Raw genomic sequence first — 26,650 nt, 5'->3', positions numbered from 1 at the left:
TAAGAGAGATACTAACCTCAATATAAATTGTTTGTTCCTAATATGGTGATCAAGTTTATCCTTATCAATTTACCTTAACCATATTTGTGCTCCATAGTAATGAACGAATCTGATATAGATGTACAAGATTACACTATATAGTACAAGATTTAACTTTAAATACATTGATAATGAAAATGATTTTTAACCAAAAAAAATTTAGTTTGTTAACTTTGCAGATAAAAGTTCAATTCCATGGCTTCAAGAAGCCATATATTTGGTCTGAATTTCGTCAACAATTTTTGGCTTTTCTTTACTCATCTATGAGGTAAAAATGCTTTTAGAGTCGATATAGCAATTCTACAAATCAAATCTGACCATCTATATCAGATTCGTTCATTACTATGGAGCACAAATATGGTTAAGGTAAATTGATAAGGATAAACTTGATCACCATATTAGGATATATATATATATATATATATATATATATATATATATATATATATATATATATATATATATATATACATATATATATATATATATATATATATATATATATATATATATACATATATATATATATATATATATATATATATATATATATATATATATATATGCTTACTATAATCTTAATTTACAAATCACTACGTTGTCTATTAGCTATTTTGCCTGCACGTCCTAGTTATTTAGTGATATCATCTCATATTTGAAAGCATGATCTCCGATAACTTTATAAATCCATTTGAAATCGACATCATCGTGCAGTTCTTCGTTAGTTACATAGCGATAAATATTGGTAATTAATCGAAGAGCTTTATTTCGGCGTCTTTGGATTACTAATCGATTTATTATTTTGATAAGTCTAGATAGGCTTTATAATTGACCGATAAACCATCCTCTTGTATGATAAGTATATAGGTATCCAGCGACTAACTAGTAGACTTCTTTGATTTTCAGTCTGATCAGATTTAGCCTACCGTTAAGATGGGTGAAGAATTAATTCGCTGATTCTGCTTGAAGAATCCGACACCCATCATGTGATCTTGGAGTCATATCTTTTCGGAAGAAAATTTAGAGTATCGCACGAAATGGCATTCTTGACATTTAAAACTATTTGGCTGGAGTTGCACAAGGTAGCGTCTTAGGACCTCTCCTATATCTGCTCTACACTGCTGGCATTCCAACAACAAAAGAAACTTGAACCTTTGCTGATGACACAATTATTGTGGTAAACATCATGTTAGACAAAAAGCAAAACACATTAGAACCAAAAATAAAACAACTATACTGGTTAGTCGGAAGATACTCTCAACTTGATCTAAATCAAAGAGGTTGATTTATAAGACAATCATAAAGCCAATTTGGACCTAAGGAGTGCAAATATGGGGTTGCACTAAGAATTCAAATCAACTAGTCATCCAACATGCCTATCGCTACGTAACCAACGAAGAACTGCACGATGACCTGGAAATCAAATGGATTTGCGAAGTTATCCAAGATTTCGCCTTGAAACACGAAAGACGATTATTAAATCATACTAACGTAGAAGCGATACAACTGCTGGACAGCGCGCAGGATGTCAGGAGATTGAAGCGAACCAAACCATACGAACTTATATAAAGTGTGTACCTTTAGTGTAAACTATAGCTATAAGTTATTATAATTTAATAATTGAGGAATACATATTGATGTATTTTCTCGCACTCGTCTTGCTTGCGAATTAATCCAAGTAAAATGAAATGCAGTAATAAATTAATTTATAATTAAGATTGTACTAAGCGTATCTAATAAAGATGTCTAAAAAATTATGTTGTCTAATTAGGTTTGATCTCGGGCAGATTTTTATAGTCTATGCGATACTTTACTTGTGAATTTTGTTGAGTGCTACTTATACTATTTCTGCAGCGTTATGCAAAGAGAATTTTATAACAGAAATAAGCATACATAAAAATTCAAATATACAAAAAAGTATAATATTAAACTTTTAATTTTTTAATAGCAGAAAGGTTACGTTACATTACAATAATACAATACATACAATACATACAATACATACAATACATACAATACATACAATACATACAATACATACAATACATACAATACATACAATACATACAATACATACAATACATACAATACATACAATACATACAATACATACAATACATACAATACATACAATACATACAATACATACAATACATACAATACATACAATACATACAATACATACAATACATACAATACATACAATACATACAATACATACAATACATACAATACATACAATACATACAATACATACAATACATACAATACATACAATACATACAATACATACAATACATACAATACATACAATACATACAATACATACAATACATACAATACATACAATACATACAATACATACAATACATACAATACATACAATACATACAATACATACAATACATACAATACATACAATACATACAATACATACAATACATACAATACATACAATACATACAATACATACAATACATACAATACATACAATACATACAATACATACAATACATACAATACATACAATACATACAATACATACAATACATACAATACATACAATACATACAATACATACAATACATACAATACATACAATACATACAATACATACAATACATACAATACATACAATACATACAATACATACAATACATACAATACATACAATACATACAATACATACAATACATACAATACATACAATACATACAATACATACAATACATGCAATACATACAATACATACAATATATACAATACATACAATAAATCATTCAAAAAATTAAACAAAATTACATAGGTCATAACTTCCTCCTGAAGAAAAGACAAATTGATATTTTAAAGTAATATTTTAATAACTATAGTTTAAATATTTTAAATACCATAGACAATAATTATATATTTTAAAACATTTCAATTTTACTTCAAAAATTATTTACTATTTTTTTTTGTTTCATTGTTTTACGTTTTTTAATTAATAATAGTTATTAATTAATATTTTAACATGATTTTCATATAATCGTTAGGCGATTAATATACTTATTGCTATCATTTACTTTTTATTTTAACTAAGTTTATATTTTATGATGACAATTTGTCAGGTTCTCTAGGTTGAATCAGAAAATGTCAAGAAAAATTTAAACTCTTACAATTTTTTCCCTTGCTACACATTCATCTAATAGGCATATATTACCAAGAAAATGCTAGAAGATGAGGAATACTACGATTCCATAGACGATTCGGAATTCGAATCATGTCGGAGCTTTTGCAATCCTAATTTTCAGGAAACGGACCCAGAATTAGAAGAAGAGGATACCAAATTAGATGAACTAGTGCCGTTCTACGGCGGTAACGTAGAGAAATCCGAAATAGAATCCATCAGGACGGAGTCTAAGAGCAACAGCTGCGTAAGTTTGAGGAACAAGCTGAAAAAGAAGAGAAACGTTTTGCCCAATATGGGAAGTAGAAAAAATCGCTCTTATTTAACCATGTTTTACGAAAAAAGCGGATTGCAAGCTAAAACCGATATTTCAACTACAAATAAATCTACATCGGTAAACATGTCGCCAAAAAGTTGTTTTTCATACCGCACTGGGCGAGATCGCGATCCAGAAATGACAAATTCAAACAGGTACATGAACGTTTTCATAGTATATAAAATATATTATAGTTTACTTTATTCTAAATTAATTATATTGCATAAAAATATAATACAGTTAACTAAATTACATCTAATCATTCCATTTTTAGGTTTAAATCGTCATATAACAATCAAACTAACATCTCGCTACTTCAGTCAGATTATGACAAGTCTCTTTCAGCTTCAACTCTCGATACCAAAGCACCTAGCGAGTTTTATATTGAAAGTTTAGAATTAAAAAATCACCTAGAAACAAAGAAAGGAAGTAAACGTCGAAATAAACCTGTTAAAGTTACTGAACTTGGAGGACTTGGACCAAATATAGTTCAGGACAAAGTAAAATTTAAAATAATATAAAATAAGCAATTTTATAAGTAAAATAAGCACATTAATGTTTTCCAGTAAATTATTTCTATCAACAAAAATATCATTGGTTCTAATAATTGGGAAATAATTCTACGAAATAATAAATTAATTCGAAATATTTATCGGATAATCTTATCGCTAATTAAAAAATGTTTCTTTTAGTTGGAACTACTTAGAAAACGGCAAAATTACGGGAGAATTGTTAGCGAGAAAAATAGAATAAAAATCTTGGAAAATAAAGTTGTACAAAAGTTAAATCAAGAAATACGAGAGAGCAACAGAGTTTGATTTATATGTGGTTATATCGATGTAAGATAAATTACTGTAACGTCATATAACGTATTATTATATCTAAAAACTGTTTTATTTTTACGTACCTATAATAAGCAATGGTTTAGGCAACTAAATTAACACATGAATATAGAAGTTTATGTAAATGACAGTTTACGTTTAAATTACAAATTGAGGTTAGTTATATATGTTATTTTTGACGTACGTGTTGGTATTTTCAATTTTATGCTGGATTGAGTTAATTAATCCGTTTTGCTTAGTTGAAGTGAGAATTTTGTAATTAAAATGCCGCTACACAGGAATATATATTTTATTTTAAGATTTCAGTGATTTGCGTAACGTGATTTCCAGAATTTGTATCATCTGTTACTACAAATAGTTCAAAAGCAGTGACATAAAGTAAATAAGGGAAATTGTGCTGTTTATTTAAATTTCAGTAGATATAAGAATCTGTATATATTTATTCACAGTCATTTAATTATGACTGATTATGATAAAAAATTTAAGGAGGACTTGGAAAGAGCTCAAGCTCTTAGTTTGGAATCACTAGCTCTAGAACAATTTAAAAACAAAAGATTACAAGAATTAAATAAAACAACCAATAATGGACAGACTAAGAAGGCTCCACCAGGTAAATAAGATAACATTAATATATAATGTGTTTCTTTTTTAATTATTGTTCTCCGGATTTCCTTTCAAAAGAAAGACAAAAAATTTTAAGTATTATATCAGTATGTATGCAATAATATGCCTAATGTTTGCATATTTATGATGGAATACATTTGAGATAAAATGATATTTCCTTTTTTAGTTTCTCGTACAGCCTCAATGAATGAATCAGATTCTCAAATAAAATATGAAAGACAAACTAGTAAATCTAGGCCAAGGCCTGGAACTTCTCTTGGTATTACAACAAATGCTCTTATAGCTCCTCCACCTTCATCTCAAAGAAAGAACAGCAATGCCCATGATACGGAGGATTTAATATCATTTTCCAGTCCACCTGCTAGTACAACTAATATATTGGATTTCTGTAATCAGCAAAGGTGAGAGTAAGATGTGCTAAACTTAGATTTAATAGCATTTACCATTTTAAATGAATTATTTCAACTATTAATATTTCAATAATTAAATTAATTAGTAGTAGACAAGCTTAAGTAAATAAATAGAATAATATATTTAATGTTTGTATAAAGAATATTGAAAAAAACATCATCTACCATCATGCATGCATGTAATTCTTGATTCTACACAAAGAGAGACATGGTTCATTATGATTTTTTATTATACTTATATTCTGATGAATTTTTGATTGAATAACAATGCATTATAAATCACAAAAATAAGGATAAATTGTATTCTCTTCCACAAAAATACCTTCTTGGGAGAATTATGTGAATTATATGATCAAATCTAGGTCTATAAAAAACTAAAATCAAATGCTTGCAAAAAAGTCCTTTAAAAGGAAAACTTTATTTTTACAGAGATTTTTATTACAAGGCTTTTAGAATCAATTATGTAGAAGTACTGTATTTGAGTTTTTAATTAGGTTTTCAACTGTTGCTCAAACATTTGTTTTAAAATTAATAATAATAATCACGACAGGTGTCATAAAAATCATTAATTTCTAGTTAAAGCTGTTAATTTTTTTAAACAAAAATTTCTATAAAAATTTTAGAAATATTTTTAAATTACCTTGAAATTCAAACAGTATAATGTGTTATGTGTTTGTAAACATAAGTACATAATTCATATTTTGTTCACTAACAGCAGTCAATAGCCAGCAATTTTCAACATTTAGTGAGTAGTTTATGTCCTTACAATAATTAATAGGTAAAAATTATTAATACAGATTTTTTTTAAGTCAACGCGCCTTTAACCTGAAAGCAATTAGTTTTTAGAAAATTAGAATTAGAAATGTATAAAAATACTAAATTGATTTTCAAAATAATTGTATTACGAATGGAATTATGTTGTTACGTTCTAGTGCTCATGCGTAGACTGCTAGGACCATTGTTTATATGTATATATATTACTGAATTTAAATCTTAAATAATCAGAATATTACAAAAAATCAACGTTATGTAATTAGCAAGAAATGTGGGTAAAAAATAAAATGTAATAAATAATGGTAAATATTTTAAGTACCTTCTATTTACTTGCTTCATTGATATAATGAGTATGTAATAATTAAAAATTTAGGTAATATTATAATATCGTTTTTGTTATATTTTTTATCTTAAATCTATATCTGTAAATCAGTATCAGTTTTTTAACATACAAATATTATGTTTTAGATTTTTGCAGTCATCATTTTAGTTAGATCATGTTAATATAAGTTGAGATTATAAATCTATTATATTACAGGTCTATCATATTTACGCAAAACCGTTCCTATAAACAGATACCTATAATTATATTTTTATTATTAATAATAAAGTTTATTTATCAGTAGATAAGTTATTTCTTATCTCAACAAAAGCATACCTGACCCTAATCGTTGGTATTACGTTTCAGTTATACTACAAACAGTCAAGTTGGTTTAGTTTCGACGCCACCATCAACCCAAGCATCATCCAAAATGAATCCTTATTGGTCCGGCCATCAATATGGTCATGGTCCACGACCAGTACACCATATGCCTCCAGGTTATCCGCAACCAACTGCTTATCCTCCCGCTCCTTACGGTTATTACCAGCAAGGTAGTATGTACTATCCCCAAAATAATATGGGATATTATCAATCGACAGTCGCGAATCACCCATATCCAGGGACTAACGTTCCTACGATCGGGTTTAATGTGAACGTAGTTGAAGCACCGAATATATTAAATCAAACCGCACAACTACCGCCACCGGTGGGATCATACCGTACAGAGGTAAGCATGTTTAGTTTAATATGAATCATCATTCCTTAGAAATTGAGCACCTAATATTCTGCACGACATTCACTGTTTCATATTATGCCATAATCTGATATTATTAGAATTTTTTTAAAACCTTTATTTGTAAGAAAACATAAAGATAAGAATATTAAATATTGATATCTTAATCTAATATTGCGTGGATTCACCTTTACAAGAGTACACCTGTTTTATTACCAATGTAGTTTAATAATATATGTTTAGATAATTTTTAATAACTTTTTATACACCATCATGGACATTATGCTTATTTAAATATGTTTGTTTAAAATATATCGTTCAAATAATCAAACTAAGTTTATATAGATCATTCATTGTTATTACATATTGTATTATTTTAAATTACCGTTAATTATTTTTATTGTTACTAAAATATTAAGTTTATACGCATAGTAACGTTATATATTGAAACAACACATTCTTTGGTTTTTAAGTAATAAAAGCAGTGGTCATTTTCATTTCATTTGATACTGGTATATTCATTATGGTGAAGGTTGGATTGGAAATTACATTATAAAAAAATGAAATATTATGTGTTTAATTCAACACTGTGTTATTTCTATTTCAATTAAAGCTATGTAACGTAACATTATATGTTTCAAGTGTTAATTCTTAAGAGGTTGTCTAGAACAGTAACTTATGTCGCTTTGCTTTTAATATAAAAATGATTCTGAATCAATTCCCCAACTTAACTTAATTTTAAAATTAATACTTTTAAAATCATACTTAAGGATAATAAATTGTTTATTTTTCTTTTTGCAGTTAAATAAAAAAAAGATCCATATGTGTTTATGATTCTATTCGGTATTAATTTTAATTATTAATTATTCAGATTCGCTGACTTGTTAAATATTAATTTGCTTGTATTAAAAAATATTAAATAAATGGCGTTATCATTTGAAAACCATAGTATTAAATTCAGAATCATTTGATTTGTGTTTTAAGGTGTTTGTGTTTTATCTTTTAGCAGTCCCCACCCGCTTTACCACCAAAAAATCAACATAGACAGCCTCCGCCTGTATTGTTACCTCCAAAATCGTCGACGATTCATTCAAAATTATCAAAAAAATCGAAAAGTACTAGTATTGACTCGCCCAAAACCGACAAAATCGAAACGGTCGAGTTGCGATCAAATAATTTGATTGATTTAGCGCCAATCGACGATAAGAATAGCGTTAGAGTTAGTATTTTGCAAGAGTTTGATCCTATTTTGTCTGATTCACAGAGTATCTATCCCAGCCTATACGGCAGTTCTCTGAGTCCTGAATATTATCGTAAGTATTATAATGATATAAATAATAATATACATTATATATCTGTAAATATTTTATTAATTTAAATAAAATCAAAGAAATTTTCTTGTTACTCCAAACCAACATTAGCTAAGTTAATTTACATTTTTTTATTATTAAATAGTGCAGTCTTTTATCTGTTAATATCCTATGTCAGTTTAGTTTGTAAAATTTGCTATTTGGGAAATAAGTCGAATAAGTGATTGTAAATATAAAATTTTGACAAGAGATCTTCGTAAGGAAATTGTGGTAAATAGACATTTTGGCTCATCTTACCATAAAAAAACTATGGTTTAAAGGCAATATAATGTCTTTAATAAAGAGTTGTAAATAATGTTACATCTAAGTTGTATATAGAAAATAATTTCAATCCTCGACATATTATTGCAGCGAAGGAAATAGTGGTGGAGCAGAATTATCTATGTCATAATAGAGTCCAAATTAAAGATTAAATTTTGAACGTTTTTTAGAACGTTGACAATTCTTCTGCCGCAGCGAATACATGATGAGTCTACATTGACTGCAATCGGTATCTAGCTTCAGGGGTTGCTCTGTAATCAATTTGTAGCCACCTGAGTCGCAATGTTCGGGAAAAACAACTGATGACGGTATCCGATCGAAAATACACAAAGTCTTTCAAGTCATAATGTCTGCCGATAAGTCTGAGAAGGCGCGCGAAGAGAAACATTCTGATTTAAAAATAGAACCAAGAAAAATATTCAGTAACTGCTTAGCCAAAGGACCAACGTCTGACCAGTTCGCTGTCGCTGCTCACACCCCAATACTGGAATTATATTTTTGAGTGTTTTGTAGACTGTACTGTAAGATGTAAAATTCGACATGCCTCAAGTTCGCTGCAGCAGTAATTATTGTTTTATACCGTTATCCCAATTGGACGAATTAAACCACGGAGTGGATCATTTGCATTACATAATTGTTAATATTATACTACAGTTATTTCACTCAGTGTTTCTACTCATGTATTTCAAAAATGCATGTTCTATTTACGTTCTCTTTAATACATCCACTTATCAATAGAAAAGTATTAAAATTATTTTACTTTAAAATATATCAATAGTGGAAGATATCTATAAATAAGTCCACCGATACTTTTATAAAGAAGCTTTTATACAGAAACTCAAAAGTAACATAGTTTATTACACGCAACAAATTAATTTTAATGCCATTACTTTTATTTTGGTTTAAGGAGTTGGTTTGTAAAAACGTAACACTTAACATTTCCTATTACCAATACTTCCTAAAGTAATAGTATTTGATTCTTATTGTATTTGATTCACCTTAACATAATTTACATATATAACTTTTGGTTTGATATTATTTTTTGATCATATAAAATGTAAATTTTAACTTAACTTGATTTATAATAATCGTATGTATTGTTTTTTAACACATCATTAATTCTTATTTTATTTACCAGGGGATGACACGTACTCAGTATGTGGTAGTCTGTATAATGAATACAACGACTACGATTTTATATATACAGGTTCCGGTAATAATAGTATATGTGGAAACACTAGTTATTCAGAACCTATTTATGCTACCATTAACAAACAAATGGGAGATGGTTCACCACATTCACCCGTTCCGCCAAGAGGACACATGTCTACAATAGATCGAAAGGTTTCCAAACATTTAAAAGTAAGTTATTGGTTATTTACGCTTGTCCAATAATAAGTTTTCATTTACTAGAAAAATCTACTTGATGAAATTGTTCAGAACGATAACAAATCACTCACAACAGATCCAGATTTGAAATCATTTTACAGCATGGTGTATAAGGTTCGAAGTAAGTCAAAATAAATTTGATGCAGTTAAACTCCAACAAAACTGTAACATACCTAATATTGTAGATAATTATAAATATAATGACCCTGATACTAACATGGGCTTAGTTGTGAGTCCAATGGTAAATTACAAGTACAACGATGGATTGAGTATCAAGTTAAGTGTTCATCCAGATTTCGAAGGTGCCGATTTTAACAAACCAGTTAGCTTTACTTGTGACGGTATAGTACAATAAAACAACTTCATAATATCAAAACCTTATCAATTTAATTTTAGTAACATCTAGCGTCGATCATGTCACATTACAATTGGTATGTGACATAGAAGCTCCTACTCATCAGAATTACACATTAAAGGTATGGGGATTTAATGAGTACCTTGTTCCTACTACATTGTTATCTGATTATGAATATGTTCATAATTGTATCAAATTAGATGAAGACGTAGTTCTAGTGCTCATTCCTGATGCTATGAAGGATAAGTCTTTTGCAAGAACTGTAAGTTTTTTTTTAAATTTAAAATGTTCTATAATATTGTATATGCTTACTTTTGAGTTATTTCTTGAAATAAGCTTATTTCAGCTTCAGGATGATTATAGAGACAAAGACTTATCTTTTGAGACAGTTGTACCCAGTGAATCAATATATAATATTACTTATGACAGTCTAAAAATATTATTGGGTGAGTATACTAAGTTGCATAGTTGTATATTATTTACATTGTTTTTTTGTAGAAACTGTTGAAAGCGAAATGAGTAAAATCGAAGAGCAAGCTGAACAAGCTGAAAGATGTATTAATCCCTCATCTCTTCCTCATTTGCAACCGCTCAAAGTCAGACAATCAGTTAAATGTATCATAAACTTAATGGGTGATCTAAGTACCTTAGATTTAATGTACTCTGTAGATGCTTTAGTCGAGTCATGCACAAATTACAATCCGAACAACGTATGTGTACTATAATTTAACTTTTTGATAACATTTTCCTCAAATAATTTAATGGCAATGAAATTTCAAAATTATTTTTATTTTTAATAGAAATGTTGTTTTCTTAGGTTTCCAAAATTTCTTTTTTCTGATATATTCTCAAAATTATGAGGAAATTGTCTGATGTGATGTTATTTTATATTTAAATGCAACTATTATATATTATCGGTTTCTAGGTAAGTGAGAGATTTTCTGATGTAGTTAAAACTAATTGCAACAAAATAAGATTTGCTATACAAAGTCTAATAGAAATGTACTGCCGAACATTTCCCGTCAATTTTGAAGTTAAATCAACATCAACAATAGAACGTAAGTATTTTTAATACTTGCTATCTGGAGTTAACGTGGGTTGTTTCAGCAACTAGAATGGTTAAGGATATTGGGGATTCGTTAATAATTAGAGTATGTGCGATATACAGACCCAATCCTAAATGGGAACATGAATCATATTATGTATCTGGACAGATATATCATGGCACAAGAAAAATTGGTAGACCTATGTTTACTCAAGCCTGTATGAAGTCAGACAGAGATCAAATGTGGCCTTCGAGAATAATTTTTGATACTTGGTAAGATTACATTTTTTGTTCTTGTTTATTCTATGAAAATGTTTTGCATAGGTTGGAATTCCAAGATATGCCAATAAGTGGCCTAGCAAGAGAATCTCGGTTGGTTTTACAAATATTTGGTAGAACACAGGAGCACCAAGAAAATGAAGATTCGAAAAACTCTAATGCCCCGCTTTTTAAACAAGAAGAACTTGGCTGGGCCGCTATTCAATTTTTTGATTATGAAGGGTAAGATCTGAAGATGATGCAAGGTCTGGAATATTACTTAAATGTCAAATTATTTTAGACTAATGTTACCTGGTGGTTCTCTTTTGTCCATTTGGCCTAAAGAAAGTAATCACATTAATGAGCATATGTATGGACCTGCACCAGCTATGGGATCTCATCCTCAAATAGATCATCCTATGATCGGTAAGTGATCATACAATTTTCATAATAGAAGATTTTAATATTAACGGTATATTGCTCGTTTTACTCTGTACATCTGTATATGCATTTGATTTTGTCCGGTGCATTTAACTGGTCAGTTATTGAAACATAATTTTCATATTTAAGAATTTAACAATAACGGGTCTATTAAAGAAAAGACATTTATTAAAAGTATGATATATTTAAAAACTACAATTTACATGTCAATGAAAAGCCGATTTTTTTATGAAGCTTCCAGGTTTCATTACATCTATAAAAATCGAAGGATTATCTCTTAAATTCTTTAATGTTGGTTAATCCAAACATCTTGATCTAAGTAATCATTCTTATAGTATCTGGATGCATCTACAATAATTCGTTAGATTTCGTTCAAAAAACTTCCATTATATTTCCTTTTATAGCTATTATTTTTCATATAATATCCCCTTAACTGAATTCGTAGTACGAATAAATGAGAGTCCTTTCCGACTAACAAATATATTTTTGAATTTCTATTGGAGCTCTTTCATTTTCTTTTCGGTATGATAAGTCTGACGAATTTTTTTTTAAAATACATCCATTAAGATGAGATAATTACCATGATATGATTTGATGTATGTTCAGTTTGGATTATATATGAAAATAAAATGATTTACTTTCCATATTTAGATGCATTAATTTATATTGTTACATACATGTTGAAGTTTTCTAGTTGCTTCTTCGCTATTATCCCTAATAGCATATATCGTAGTGTAATCAGCAAATGGTGACATGGTGATAATTTTGTTTCTGATATATAGAGTATGTACACTACCTTATGGATTACGCCCACATAGTTTCTTTTATTATTGAATAGGCTCTTTGACTCTAAACATTCTAGATGATTTTATTGATTATTTTATCAAATTTTTATTTCTTATTTTAAGATTCAATACTTATTTGTAGATTACTTACGTCACAGTAAATATTAATTGAAACAATGAGTAATGTCAAACAATTTGGTAATTAATAAATATTTAATAGCCGAGAAAAATGCTCTTTGATTTTTAGGTATTGAAATAATTATTCCTTCAAAAGTGCAATTCCCAAAAGTCGATTCCAATTTATTCAAAGACCTTAGCCAGTTTGATTTCGGAAGTTTAGATAACGAAACTCAGGAATTACTCAGTGACTCTTGCGAACAAGATATGCTATATAAACTGCCATCAGATGTTAGGTATTTTTTTTAAATTCTTAATTGAAATGAAATTCTTAAATTTATTATTTGTAGAGAAATTTTATGGGAAAAGAGATTGTACTTACATCATATGCCGAAAGCTTTACCTAAAGTGTTATTAGCAGCTAATAGTTGGGAATATATGTGTTTGGCAGACCTACATGGATTATTACGTGCCTGGAAAAAATTAGAACCAAGACAGGCATTAGAATTATTATTACCTGTGTAAGTACTAGATGTTTACATTATATCGATAAATCAATTTCATTATTCCAATTAGCTTTGAAATGCTTGTAAGCTTTGAATAACCGCTTCTTTATTTCTTAACAGACAATATTGTGACGCAGAATGGTTATCACAGTTACGCCAGTAACCGTGAATCAATCACATTAGTATTAAACATGTTAAAATGACGCTAAACTGGATAGAAGCTAAAAATTAATACTATTGAACGATTACTGATTATTGATAAAAATAGATGACCATTAAATGTTGAATCATTGTTTATTGTACACAGATATCCGGACATGGAAGTAAGAAAGTTGGCCGTGAAATGGATGGTTCCTTTGACAAATGATGAATTGATTGACTATCTTCCTCAACTTATTGTGGCTTTAAGATATGAGACCTATGAAAATTCTGCAATAGCTGAATTTATATTACACAGAGCGTTGAGATCACCGAGATTTGCACACTACCTTTTTTGGCTCTTGAGTCATAATTTACCTGGAGCTGTTCCACAAGTAAGTTATATATACATTTCAATAAATTTTATTAATGAATTATAATTGAAATTTATTGAAGTATTAATTATTATTTTATATTACACTTTCTTAATAATAAGCGGCGAACGTGGAATTATACTTTTTACAATGGATACAAGGTAAACGTAATTTACGTAAAGAATATAAATACGTCATAAAAATTACGATATTCATCAACTGAATAATTTACAATTATATGAAGTTAAATTAATATAAAGTATAAAGGAATATGAATAAATATATTCATATATTATGAAATTGTTTGTTAATGTAAATGTTCATTTACAGAATGGTAGTTTGGATATTAAAGAAAACAAAAATGATTCCATTAATGTCAGTATTAGTGAAGTCAGACATCATAGAAGAATGAAGTTACTTCTTCGTGCCTTGTTAGGCATATGTGGAGAATCCTTAAGGAAATGTTTCCTCTTACAGCAACTGCTCGTCAAGGTAAAATGGATACAACTATAATTTTCATTCATTCACTCGGTTTTCATATGTTTACAGCAATTGAGCGACACGGCTGAAAATGTTCAAAAATGTAAAGATTCTCAAAAGTTGGTCAATTTACATCGCGATTTAGAAAGTATCAGCAGTTCCCTTAATGACAATCCAACTAGTTTGCCATTGTCTCCAACTTTGAAAGTAAATAGAATTGATATAAAAGGTATAACTACAGTATCAATAAAAGAATTGGAGTTCTAAATGTATATATAATTTCTAGGCTCATCTTACTTTGCTTCAAATACCTTACCACTAAAAATCAATTTTATTATGGAGGATAGTTCAATATATCCTGCTATTTTTAAAGTTGGCGATGATTTACAACAGGATATGCTAACTTTACAAATGATCCGGTTAATGGATAAGCTGTGGCTTCAGCAGGGCCTAGATTTGAAAATGGTTGCTTTCAATTGTATTCCTACTTCTAAGAAAAAAGGTTTCAATTTGTAGTAAATTATAGCGAACTAAGTTGTTTTTATTTTTAAATTTTAGGAATGATCGAGATGGTTACAAAGGCTGAAACTTTACGAAAAATTCAGACTGAGCATGGTTTAACAGGATCTTTTAAAGATAAACCAATTGCTGAATGGCTAGCAAAACACAATCCGTCAGAGTTAGAATATGGAAGGGCTGTTCAAAATTTCACTGGTGAGATCTTTTTTTTTTCAATCTGGGTAGCTTACTCTAATTTAACACCGAGGATTTCCCCCCATTTCTCCATTCACATAGTGCACAGATAATGGAGTGATCTCCCAAATGTTGCTGTCATTTTACTTTGAACTCTAATTCGACTGTCCAAATTTCTGTAAGCTATGCTAAGAAGCACTTCTAGCTAGAGATATTATGGACAATTTCAGTGCGATTAACAATCCAATGTCTCCTCTTGTCTTGATTAGTTAAATTTTTGTTAATTGAATTAATTTAAAAGACCAGACGTGTATAGCTTCCCCAGAATATACCAAGATAATACCAGGTTATATATCTGGTATAGTTTTGTATTATTAAACTATTAAATTCTATGGATTTGATATATAAAATACCAGTTATCCATTTAGTATTATTAGGCATTCATTACTACTGAGTTTGTCCATCAAACATTTTTAAAAGCTTATTTTAAATTTAAAAATTGAAAATTTTGTGCCGATGACAAGAAATAGCCTGCAGAGAATGAATGACAATATTTATTTGGCGAAAATTCAGCTCAAATTTTCAAGGAATTTTCAGACAGCTTAGATGTTGATGAATCAACTATTTCCAGGCTATCAGAAAAATCCAAAAGAAGGGAAAATGGCTACCATAAGAATTGACTGAAAATGCCATTTTGAACTGTTTCAAAATGAAAAGGAGATGAGTTTTCTGTAGTGTATTATGACTGGCACAGAAAAGTGGATCTACTAAGACGAGTCACGAAGCACATGAAGTAGAAAACGATCCACATGGATAACCAAAACCAATGATTGTGTATGTAAAAATGTTACTGTACATATGGTGGAATCAGCAAGATGTAGCTGTTGAAACTGAATGAAACTAGTGCTGCAGTTGTTAGTTGCATAAATTGAACATTCTTCTAATTTTTATTTTAATATATAAGTAGAAAGAACGCACATTTATTAATTAAAATTTTATTACACTGGCTCTTACAAAACAGCAAAAATACAGAAATGGTGATTTTTAAATAGATTGTGGCTTTATAGCGAGTAAATAAAAAATCATGTAAAACACGTTGCAATCATTGCTAGCGTGGCATAACATTTATAACTATTTATCGAATATCGAAATAATACACACTATAAAGTAATTATTTAATTATGACATTTTTTATTAATTTTTCAGCTTCATGTGCAGGTTATTGTGTAGTAACTTATATTATGGGTATTTGTGACAGACACAATGATAATATAATGCTTAAAACTTCTGGACATTTGTTTCACATTGATTTTGGAAAGTTTTTAGGAGATTCTCAAATGTTCGGTAATTTCAAAAGGTAATCTACTTGATAAGCCTAATTTATTGGAGTTAATTGAATATAAATAAAATCTAACTGTTATAGGGATCGTGCGCCTTTTGTGCTCACCTCTGATATGGCCTATGTTATAAATGGTAGTGATCGACCCACTGAAAAATTTCATCAATTTGTGGATTTATGTTGCCAAGCATTTAACATTATTAGGAATAGTAGAAACCTTTTCTTGTTTTTGGTAAGATTTTGGTCATTTATTGATAAATAAGATATTTTACGTTACATTTTATAAAATACTATACTGTTAATAATAATTGAAAAAATAATTTTAAAAAGGAAATTACAATCCGACATTTTTTCAATATACCCTTACTGTAATTATGGCCCTATAAATGCATGTTAATTTTATCAAATTCATATATTAGTTGACTGGGAAGCTGACAAAGATTACTCGTTATGGAAAGCAACTCGGAGAGTTAAAAGACCAATTATTAGATTACCGCCTATTAAAAATGACCAAAATGAATGGGTTCATCGCAACGATGAAAATCCTAAATTATTCGCAGAACATTTAACCAATTGAATAATATAGAATCTACAATAGATATAAATCCTGTTTATTACTCCGATGTAGCTGTAAATCTGATTTCTCCAATGGAAGTTGCCACAGAAATTGACAACAACCCCAATACTAAAAAGGCTCCTGGAATTGATGATATTTCACTTGGGTTATTAAAAGAGCTGCCACGAAAAGCAATAATCGGACATTCAATGTGTGTTTGAAACTGAATCATGTTCTGGAGTGTCGCTCGAATAATTATACTTAAAAACCTGACAAACCGAAAAAACAAGTTGGATCTTACAGGCCTATTTCGCTGCTACCTGCGGTATCAAAATTATTTGAGAAACTGCTGTTAAAACACATTAAACCATTCATAGAAATACCGGATTTCCAGTTTGGATTTCGAAAGCACCACTTGATAATTAACCAAGTGCACAGACTAACAGGTTGTAGAAAAGGCATTTGAAGAAAAGAAATGCTGCCCTGCAATATTCCTGGACATCGCACAAACTTTTGACCGGGTATGGCATATGGGATTAATATACAAAATGAGCAAATTGCTACCGCGGAATTATTGAAGGGGCATTCTCAACACTTAAACCTATTTCGGTAGGAGTTCCACAGAATAGTCTTGGGGCCACTCCTATATCTGTTTTATACTGCTGATATCCCAACGACAATACTTGGAACATTTGCCGACGACACAATTATTAGGGCAAAAGATTATATGTCTAAGGCTGTAGAGAAAATACAGGTAGCGAAAATACAGTAGTAGTGAAATGACGAAAACCTAATTAAATCACTTGACAGACGCCCGATTCGGATTCAGATTCAGTTAGACGAAAAGCAGAGCAGATTAGACTTAAAGTCAAGCAACTGTAGTGGTTAGTCGAAAGATACTCTCAACTTGACCTAAAATCAAAGAGATTGGTTTATCACTCAATCATAAAGCCAATTTGAACCTATGGGGTGCACATATGGGATTGCCTTAAGACATCAAACCAACTACTAATTCAACGCACACAAAACAAAGTTCTATGATTAATTACCAGTGCTTATCGCTACGTAATCAACGAAGAGCTGCACGATGATTTCGAAATCAAATGGATAGACCAAGTGACCCAAGATTTCGCCTTTAAACAAACTTCTTTATACTTTAAAAACGTTTAATGTAATTAATAATTAAAAATTATGTTATTTGAAATAAGATTCAGAAGTATAAGTATAAAGGTATTCTAAAATAAGATCAGATTTATCATTATCAATTTTCGAATTAATATTTTAATACTAACATAATACTAAGTATTTGAACTGGATTAATGATGTAATTCGCTGTTATATATTTTTTAGATGACATCTTCAGGTATTTGTAGCATAACACCAGAATCCATTGGTTATATGCATAGAGCTCTTTTACCGGAAATGTCTAATCCGGAAGCATCGGCCCACTTTACACGACTGATAGAGGAATCGTTGAAAACCAAATTCACACAATTCAACTTTTTCTTACACAATTTAGCTCAAAACTTGACCCAACTTAAATTCACATCAGATAATCAATCAGATTCATTGTTGTCTTTTGTTCCTAAAATATACAGGTAATTAACAAATTATTAACATTAGTAATTTTGTACTTTAATATAAATAAATATAAAATATAATTAAATCAGTGCAAAGCCATGAAATTATAGTTTAGCGGTACCCTAAGATATAAAAGGAATTGATATAGGATGATATATTCCATGTTTCTGTTTTTTTTCAGTATGGCAACCGATGGTAGATTAACAGAGGTTGAAGTAGTTGGATTCAAGAAGCGCTATGATCCTGACAAATATTATGTGTATATATTAAGAATACATAGAGAAAGTCAAACAGAACCCATGGAAATCCATCGCACTTACAAGGAGTTCTGTGAGTTGCACCAAAAGCTTTGTCTTCATTTTCCATTAGCCAAATTACATAGGTAAGTTTTTTTCTATTATATTTCTGCTAATTCAATATTTTCAATTTTATATTAAATAGTAATATTTAACGCATCATTATTTTCATCTATTGTTGAATGTGATTTTTAGACGCTAATACTTGTTTTTACCCAATTCTCTAATCCTTGATCAATTAACATGAAACATTTATGTTAATCCACTATAGTAAAAAGTCTATTTTTAAATATTATTAATATTATTATTAAGATGCGATGTTATCTTGGATGGATTAATATATATTTCTTATTATTATCTGACGCAGACATTTTATTCATAAATCAATATATTATCAATTATATTGGACTGGTTTTTGTAACTTTTAATACCATATTTGAAACACGGATTAGTTTTAACCTGAGATAAGCAGCAATGGTTAATATATTACGGTATCTATTTCACCTTTTGTTATACAGCTCTTGTTTTTGGAATAATTGATGAAGGAAATCTTGCAATTGTATCAAAAGCATGTTTATATAATAATTTCGTAATTACATATCGATATTCTGATATGGTTCGAATTGAAAAATATATGGTTTATACCTTTTTTATACATAAACGTCATGTATCTTAATCTCATAATTAGACGTTAATAAGGCTATAATTACACATCATATAAACGATATGTTGCAACTCAGAAAATTAAGTTTGAATTAAAATTGTTTTGTACGTTTATAAAGGAAAGGTTATATAAGGAATTAGTATTTGTATTATGGTAACATCTATTACAATAATTACTGAATTGTTAATAGTATAACTACTATATTGTCATATGTAATTATATGTTCATATTTATTGAATTATAGCCCAGGTATATCGTTGTAATAGTTTTGTGACATAGTTGATTTTTTAATCAAATATTTAGCAATATTTGCTGTTAAATAATAGCAGATCAATATAAAAGATAGCATAACATTTCCATTAATACAAATATATATTTTAAATAACTAGTGAGATTTATTATTTTAATGAATTTTCTAATGAAACAATATTAATTTTTTTAATATACACTTTAATATATTATTTATTAAGATTAATAATTAGAAATTAATTTAATTTACACTACTATATAGCAAAAATGATATTTATATTTGACCTTAATAATTCGAACTATTATCTTTTCACAGAATGTATCTATAAAAATAGTTTTCATTGATATTGCACACACTTTTCCTCGTACACAATAAATCAGCAATCGGCACTGCTTCTTCTATCATCATCACTATTAATTTGAACCCTTCTAGGCCTTTGTTGAATTTCTGGTTCATCATCACCATCAAAGAATATACTGGTTGCTTGTCTACTTGTATGACTGATGGCTCTTCCAAATGATACATGATTAATGCTGTTGTCGCTGCTCACATTATGCTCTGTTACTTCAGCATGAATGAATGTTTGTATATCTGCTGTATGATCACTATCTACAAGCAATCGAGAAGAACTTATAGCTCCTGCAGTTGTTCTTGTATAGTCTTTACTTTTACTGTGTGTTGTAAATATAAAATTAGATTGGTGTTCATCATGGTCTTTTGATAATTCAATAATATTATTATCATATCGATGATGATCAGATACAATTTCTTCGTCGGTTGTTAAGAGAGGAGGCGGCGGTGGTGGCGGTGGTGCTGCTCCTTTTAGAATGGATTTAATTTCTTTTTTTGGCTTAGGTTCAAAACTGCTGGTCTTTCCCGCGACATAAATTGAATTTGGATTTCTTTCAATGTTGCTCGTTTCTGGTAGAGATCTGTGTATAATTCTATCGTGATTTGCAGATCTTTCTGATTCTTTTATAGGACTTTTTGGATTTGAGGGTATCTTCGTATCAATAATTCTCGCCTCCGATGGAGATCGATTTGGAATTATGTTGTGATTAACATTTTCTACAGGCTTTTCCGATTCTTTTATAGGAATTTTTGGAACTGGTGATACCTTTTTCTTTGGCGTTTTCTCACGACTAGTTACTGAAGATGTTGATGCTCCTTTGTCATGATCTATAATTTCCGTCTTATGAGGCATTATATTAGGTGACTTAATAGTGGCTGTTGTATCTGTAAGTTATAAAAATATGTATTATTTAACATTTTATTGTTAAAAGCATACTAACTTCTAGGTAAGTCATCAAATTCCGATCGAACCCTGTACCCCAAACAAACTACTTCAGCACCTTTAACACTTTTTGGGACCTTTCTACTACTATCTTTGGTGAATTTAGCCTTAAAACCTCCAAAAAGTCCCATAATATCGCTAGAAACGTACGATTAGTACATTTACTTGTGTTACACTAATTGAAAAAATATATTATCAACCCTAATCTGATAATATGTTTTGTGTTATCTTTTCTTATCGTTTAATCGTTTTCTCATTTTTATTGATTTGGAGGTGTAAATGTATTGTTTTAAAGTCAAAACGTATTAATCACAAATAGACCGAATTGATAAAATTCGACTAATTGATGTTATTTTAGAGTACACCCAAAACTAAGGGCTTTTCCGATAAAGCATTTAATTTGCACGTTTTATTTTAGATTATTGTTGATACTTAAAGGTATATAATCCTACTACTTTTAACAGTGTCAGTAGTTATAATGATTGTAATAATTTTTCATAAGCAAATAAATCTTCCAAAAAGTATACCACTTCTATAATAATCATATATAATAATCTATCATTTTAAATTGATTTTCTTATTTATGGAAAATATATACTAGGATATCTAGTATAGTTAGATAAACTGTGTATGAGTAAATAAACTAACATTTTTATTGCATTGTAAAATAACACGGCGCACTTAAAATACATTTGCAAATACATTTTACGATTTGTGGCAAATATCCTATTTCTCTTATCTATTTCAGAATTTTCATAATCTATCTAACACATTTTTCTATGTTTTCGAGATATTTTTAGTATTTAAACGTAAGCAATGATTTCATCGAGTTTCCAGTGAATGCTCGCTGTCGTTAGATAAGATATCTACCAGTGCAATAAGTGGAAATTTTCATTTAAACAAATATATCTCTATATATGCGCCATATATATCTGCAAGTTTGCCAATATACGACGAAAAAATAAAAGTGTAACTATTGTTAAATTTATTTTTTTTAATATCAATATATCGGAGGAAAAAATATCGATATTTTAAGAAAAATTAAGTACTAATTTTAAGGATTTAATAAGGATAAGATGTTTAAGAGATATTTTTAATTTTTTTTTTGACTTCAACTGCAATCTTTTTGTTGGAAACTCCACTTAACTATATTAAAAAATACTTCGAGTAATCGCAGAATAATTGCTACTCCAATATCAACCTAGTGATATTCATATCTCATTATCACAGTATTAGTCCATTTGTACTCAGTCCATAGTAGAAGTTCTGATATTTTTAGGCGAAAACCTAAACCGAACAGTTTTTTGAAACCAGTTTTATACCATTAAGAGAGTTTTGCAGAGATTGGGACAAATGTTAGTCGGACAATTCAGGCATATGGTGGATGCATCAAAACTTTCCATTCCCTCAAATTTTTGCACTGTCGGTAAAGATGTGTGTGTCAACAACCTAAAACGTTGCTATTGATCACTTCTGTATATATGTTAGTCTACCTCTTAGACTATATCAACTTTTTTAACGATTGGTCGGTCAGGGAAACGTTCATTTTTATTAAAATTTCCTGAACGAAAATGAGCAAATGAAACCTGATAGTGGCGTTCACTTAAGCACTCACTACTATAAATACACTATTTTTGATGAGCGTGTACTACGTTTACCTTTTCGGTTGTGAAATTATTATCATATAGAATTATGAATATTAAAATTGCAAAATATGACAAAACTAAACCATTTCTCCGTTCATTCATACATACTGTATGTTAATTTTTATTATTTTTAGTTTATCCACTGGTGTGCACATGGGCAGACAAAACATCAAACAAGTAGCTCAAAGAAGATTGGGGGAAATATCTCTATTTATTCAGTCATTATTTAGATGTGCCCAAGAAATAACACATTCAGATTTAGTCTATACTTTCTTCCATCCATTGTTAAGAGACCAACAAGAAGATTCAACAAATCAGACAGGTGATCAATCATTAGTTAAGAATTAAAATTAACACCTCATATCATTTTTGTTTTTATTATAGATAGTAGAACACAGCCAGAAGGAACAGGGAGATTAAAGGGACAACTGAAATTGTCCATGCAATACACCAAAGGTGTATTTACAATTATGGTACACCATGCCAGAGGATTGCCAAAACTACCAAATGGTCAGGAGCCTTCAACTTACGTCAAGGTCTATTTGCAGCCTGATATTGAAAAAAGTACAAAAAGAAAGACAAAAGTCGTAAAAAAGAATTGTCATCCTAGTTTTATGGAAATGGTGAGAAACATCTACCATATTTAATTTATTACAGGCAAAAATTTAAACAAACTTCTACTTACCATATATATTTTTAAGCATTATTTGTTTTTATTAGTTTGTGTGTATTTATTTTAGTTGGAATATCGAATGGCACTCGATATAATCAAGACAAGAGTGCTGAAAGCTACCTTGTGGAGTTACGACGCGCTGCAAGAAAATGAATTTATGGGTGGTGTAGAACTTGATCTAGCTTCATTAGATTTGTCCACTGAAATAACAGAGTGGTATCCCTTAGTTAATTTAAGCAGATAGTTGCCTTCATTTAATTAATCAAATACACATGCATACTTTAAGACGTAGTGCAGAAAATAGCATATATGAAATCTGTGTAGAAAATGAATAAAATTATCCTAGACTGGCCAGTGTTTAAACGATCCAAATACGCGTCGGAATAATATTTTAGAATGATTTTTATATCGAAACAGATGTTACATAATGAAAGCTGTGATTGAGAGTCAATTTAAAGTCTGAAAGAATTTTTTTCTCATATATGGTGCTCTAAAAACTCATGTAATCATTAGAAAATTGTTAAATATCTTAATTTTTGTTTGTCTTAATTGCTTTGGGTTGGGTCATTATTTAATTTAAGAACAAAAAATGGCTAAAAACAGTTTTTGCCTATTTTATTATTTTGCTTTAAAATAACAATAAGACACTTTATAAACCAATTCATAATTTTAATAAGTTTATACATGAGTTTGCCAAAGGTTTTTCTTATTCTTCTAAATGTTTTCATTATCTTGGATTTTCATTTTTTTAGAATCAATTAATTCAATGGAAAATATGATTATTTCTGATATACATTAAGCTTTATTGTTATTTTTAATATGTTAATGTTTGTTTTGTTTGTACAAAAAATATTTTAACTTTCTTTATTTTCAATATGATGATCTGATTTTATCAAATTTTGTTCTTGTGTCGTATCGTATTAATTTTTGTCTCAATTATTTATTTATGCAAAATATTTGTATAGGTATTTCCTTAGTTTATCATAACTCATATATACTAGAGATTAATATCATATTAAGGTTGTTCTCATTCATAAAATTCCATATGTAATCATTTCATATTGTTAGTATATTAATAAAGTAATCAGTATTAAATTTTGGAGTTTAACTATATCACAGGTATATACGGTTTTGGACCTGAGCAAACAGAAGCTGTTTATAGAAGTAAGTTGGGGGGTTGAATTCAAATCAGCAGTCCGTTTTTGTAGAATTGGTTCTAGTTTTTGAAATATTCAATAAAATCATTATTGTACTATTTTTGATCATTAACGACCATTTATTGAATTTAAAAGTATAAATTAGAAATGAGCAAGGGTTGAAATGAGGTTTTCCTACTGCTTGAAATCTGTTTCTCCTATTGCTGTCCATCAGTAATCGCTCATCATGCCTTCATCTCAAGATCGCTCGTGTTGCCCAAGTTTTGTGGAGAAAATCAAGATGTGAACGAAAAAGATATATTTTGAGGGACATGCAATTTTGTGGTAATTTTGCAACAAATTGTGGATTACGTGTTTGTAATCCAGTAATTTGCGATTACCAAGAAAGTTGTGAACAAAACTTTAAAACGACTGCTGCTTCATCAAGCGTTAAACATTTTGAAAACGTTGCGTCAGTCATTATTTTTCGAATATCAGATTCGACAAACATTCCTTAATAAATAAATGGTTTCCTTCCATAACGAAATCGCTTTAATTGCTTGCCGGCGATGAAGACGAAGTTCTTAAAGCATTTTTTGCATTTGTGCCTGGACAAATTGGCAATGACACTAACCGTACACGGAACTGATTTCGACTCTGATGATATCTCAGGATATTTATACTGTCGTATTTTTTATTTACAACGGCGACATTCATCGAGAAAGAGTAGCAATAATCATCTACATGATTTGCACTGAAAATTGAAAGTATAAATTTTCACTAAGTGACCACTTGTACAGCTTTATTAATCACGCGTTACAAAACATTTTCCATGCCTTTCAAGTATTTACACAGTAATACGCATTTTTGAATGCATTTGTCATGATTTTTCCACGTTTACTGAGAATATAACATACACAAATATAACGAAACACTTTAGAAACATGACAATAATGCCAAAAGTATTTAACAAATAGAGTTCAATATAATGACAATAACTTTTTAATAGATTTATTTTGTTAGCTATAGTAATATATTTTGCTAAGATCCTTCGCGATCAGTTCCGTGCTAGCTCTCGAAGAGAACGGTCGTGTCCGGTCCGCAGAACCTACCTGCGCTTCTGAGAATTACCCGAAACTTTCCCTAAGACCTACGTCAAAAAAAAAGCGTCTGTAAGCGCCGAAAAGGCGCATTTACAGACAAGGCAATGGCGTCATGTACGTCAGAGCCGACGTCGCCTCCTGAGCATAATCCCAGTGTTCCTAATTCAAATGGACCATCTTTAGAAGACAGCCGAGAAGTGCTCATAATAGAATTAAGAAAACAGAACGAAGACCTGCGAAAGCAGATAGCTGACGTTAAAACGTTCGCAAAAGCCCAAACAGACGCCCTGAACAAACAGACGGAAAAGCTGAAGAAATCAAAACTCTCACAGCTACGATAACACAATTCATTAAGCATCAAAAAGATGCCATGGAAGTAAAGATTCCCGCTGGTATAGAAACCCAGACCCAGACACCAGCTAAACCGGCACAACAGTCAGACCAAACTGAAGACTCAGACGACGGTTTCACCTTGGTGGGAAAAAGGAAAAGAGGGCCGGTCACTCCACCTCAGGAAAGCCAGCTGCCGAAGGCCGGCAACAAGGGAAAACAGGCTCCCAAATCACAACCCAAGCTGGCCACTAAATCTACCCAATCGAAAGCCAGGGCTAACGTACAGCCTTCGATTACAAAATTTGCCACCAGACCAGTGCAAAACAAGCCGACCACCAAGA

General features: G+C 29.8%; 4 protein-coding genes across 5 annotated transcripts in view; 2 read left to right on the top strand and 2 right to left on the bottom strand.

The window, feature by feature from the left end:
• Window positions 1–6,947, bottom strand: part of LOC143191253 (very long chain fatty acid elongase 4) — a 70,524-nt gene extending 63,577 nt beyond the window's left edge. Inside the window, exon 1 of the mRNA XM_076396148.1 lies at window positions 6,830–6,947. The gene's annotated coding sequence lies outside the window, so the exon portion shown is untranslated. The remainder of the gene's footprint in view (window positions 1–6,829) is intronic.
• Window positions 3,158–4,370, top strand: LOC143191577 (uncharacterized). Its single transcript, XM_076396786.1, has 3 exons — window positions 3,158–3,676; window positions 3,796–4,021; window positions 4,214–4,370. The coding sequence occupies exons 1-3, from the start codon at window positions 3,246–3,248 to the stop codon at window positions 4,337–4,339; spliced, it is 783 nt and encodes a 260-aa protein (XP_076252901.1). The 5' UTR covers window positions 3,158–3,245; the 3' UTR covers window positions 4,340–4,370.
• Window positions 4,502–24,832, top strand: Pi3K68D (phosphatidylinositol-4-phosphate 3-kinase catalytic subunit Pi3K68D). Of its 2 annotated transcripts, XM_076396135.1 has the most exons (29): window positions 4,502–4,607; window positions 4,663–4,973; window positions 5,154–5,388; window positions 6,860–7,220; window positions 8,491–8,539; window positions 9,996–10,219; window positions 10,271–10,367; window positions 10,432–10,587; window positions 10,643–10,863; window positions 10,948–11,047; window positions 11,100–11,311; window positions 11,527–11,659; window positions 11,709–11,919; window positions 11,971–12,147; window positions 12,206–12,330; window positions 13,378–13,543; window positions 13,598–13,768; window positions 14,061–14,286; window positions 14,596–14,757; window positions 14,815–14,974; window positions 15,032–15,247; window positions 15,304–15,459; window positions 16,645–16,795; window positions 16,862–17,009; window positions 18,684–18,931; window positions 19,096–19,296; window positions 23,199–23,386; window positions 23,449–23,687; window positions 23,805–24,832. In XM_076396135.1, the coding sequence occupies exons 2-29, from the start codon at window positions 4,823–4,825 to the stop codon at window positions 23,979–23,981; spliced, it is 5,061 nt and encodes a 1,686-aa protein (XP_076252250.1). In that variant the 5' UTR covers window positions 4,502–4,607; window positions 4,663–4,822; the 3' UTR covers window positions 23,982–24,832. The 2 variants fall into 2 exon arrangements, with proteins under 2 accessions (XP_076252250.1, XP_076252249.1); XM_076396134.1 differs by having other exon boundaries at window positions 4,513–4,973; window positions 8,233–8,539.
• On the bottom strand, window positions 20,308–21,605 carry LOC143191252 (uncharacterized). Its single transcript, XM_076396145.1, has 2 exons — window positions 21,417–21,605; window positions 20,308–21,360 (listed from the first exon to the last, which is right to left on the bottom strand). Exons 1-2 carry the CDS (start codon window positions 21,547–21,549, stop codon window positions 20,501–20,503), a joined length of 993 nt encoding a protein of 330 aa, XP_076252260.1. The 5' UTR covers window positions 21,550–21,605; the 3' UTR covers window positions 20,308–20,500.
• Window positions 24,833–26,650: the final 1,818 nt, after the last annotated feature.

Source organism: Rhynchophorus ferrugineus, unplaced genomic scaffold (genome assembly GCF_030347505.1).
Source record: "Rhynchophorus ferrugineus isolate W39M unplaced genomic scaffold, kcgeb_rfMv2 rfM2, whole genome shotgun sequence".
NCBI classification, from domain to species: domain Eukaryota; kingdom Metazoa; phylum Arthropoda; class Insecta; order Coleoptera; family Curculionidae; genus Rhynchophorus; species Rhynchophorus ferrugineus.
The sequence above is the reverse complement of the archived record's forward strand: the minus strand, read 5'-3'. Positions and strand labels throughout refer to the sequence as shown.

Coding starts and splice junctions, on each gene's coding strand:
- LOC143191252 (XM_076396145.1), bottom strand. CDS start 21,549: ATGGGACTTTTTGGAGGTTTTAAGGCTAAATTCACCAAAGATAGTAGT. Junction 21,361..21,416: donor ATTTGATGACTTACCTAGAA/GTTAGTATGCTT, acceptor TATAACTTACAG/ATACAACAGCCACTATTAAG.
- LOC143191577 (XM_076396786.1), top strand. CDS start 3,246: ATGCTAGAAGATGAGGAATACTACGATTCCATAGACGATTCGGAATTC. Junction 3,677..3,795: donor GAAATGACAAATTCAAACAG/GTACATGAACGT, acceptor TTCCATTTTTAG/GTTTAAATCGTCATATAACA. Junction 4,022..4,213: donor CAAATATAGTTCAGGACAAA/GTAAAATTTAAA, acceptor TGTTTCTTTTAG/TTGGAACTACTTAGAAAACG.
- Pi3K68D (XM_076396134.1), top strand. CDS start 4,823: ATGACTGATTATGATAAAAAATTTAAGGAGGACTTGGAAAGAGCTCAA. Junction 15,248..15,303: donor TCCTACTTCTAAGAAAAAAG/GTTTCAATTTGT, acceptor TTTAAATTTTAG/GAATGATCGAGATGGTTACA. Junction 23,387..23,448: donor AGATTCAACAAATCAGACAG/GTGATCAATCAT, acceptor TTTTTATTATAG/ATAGTAGAACACAGCCAGAA.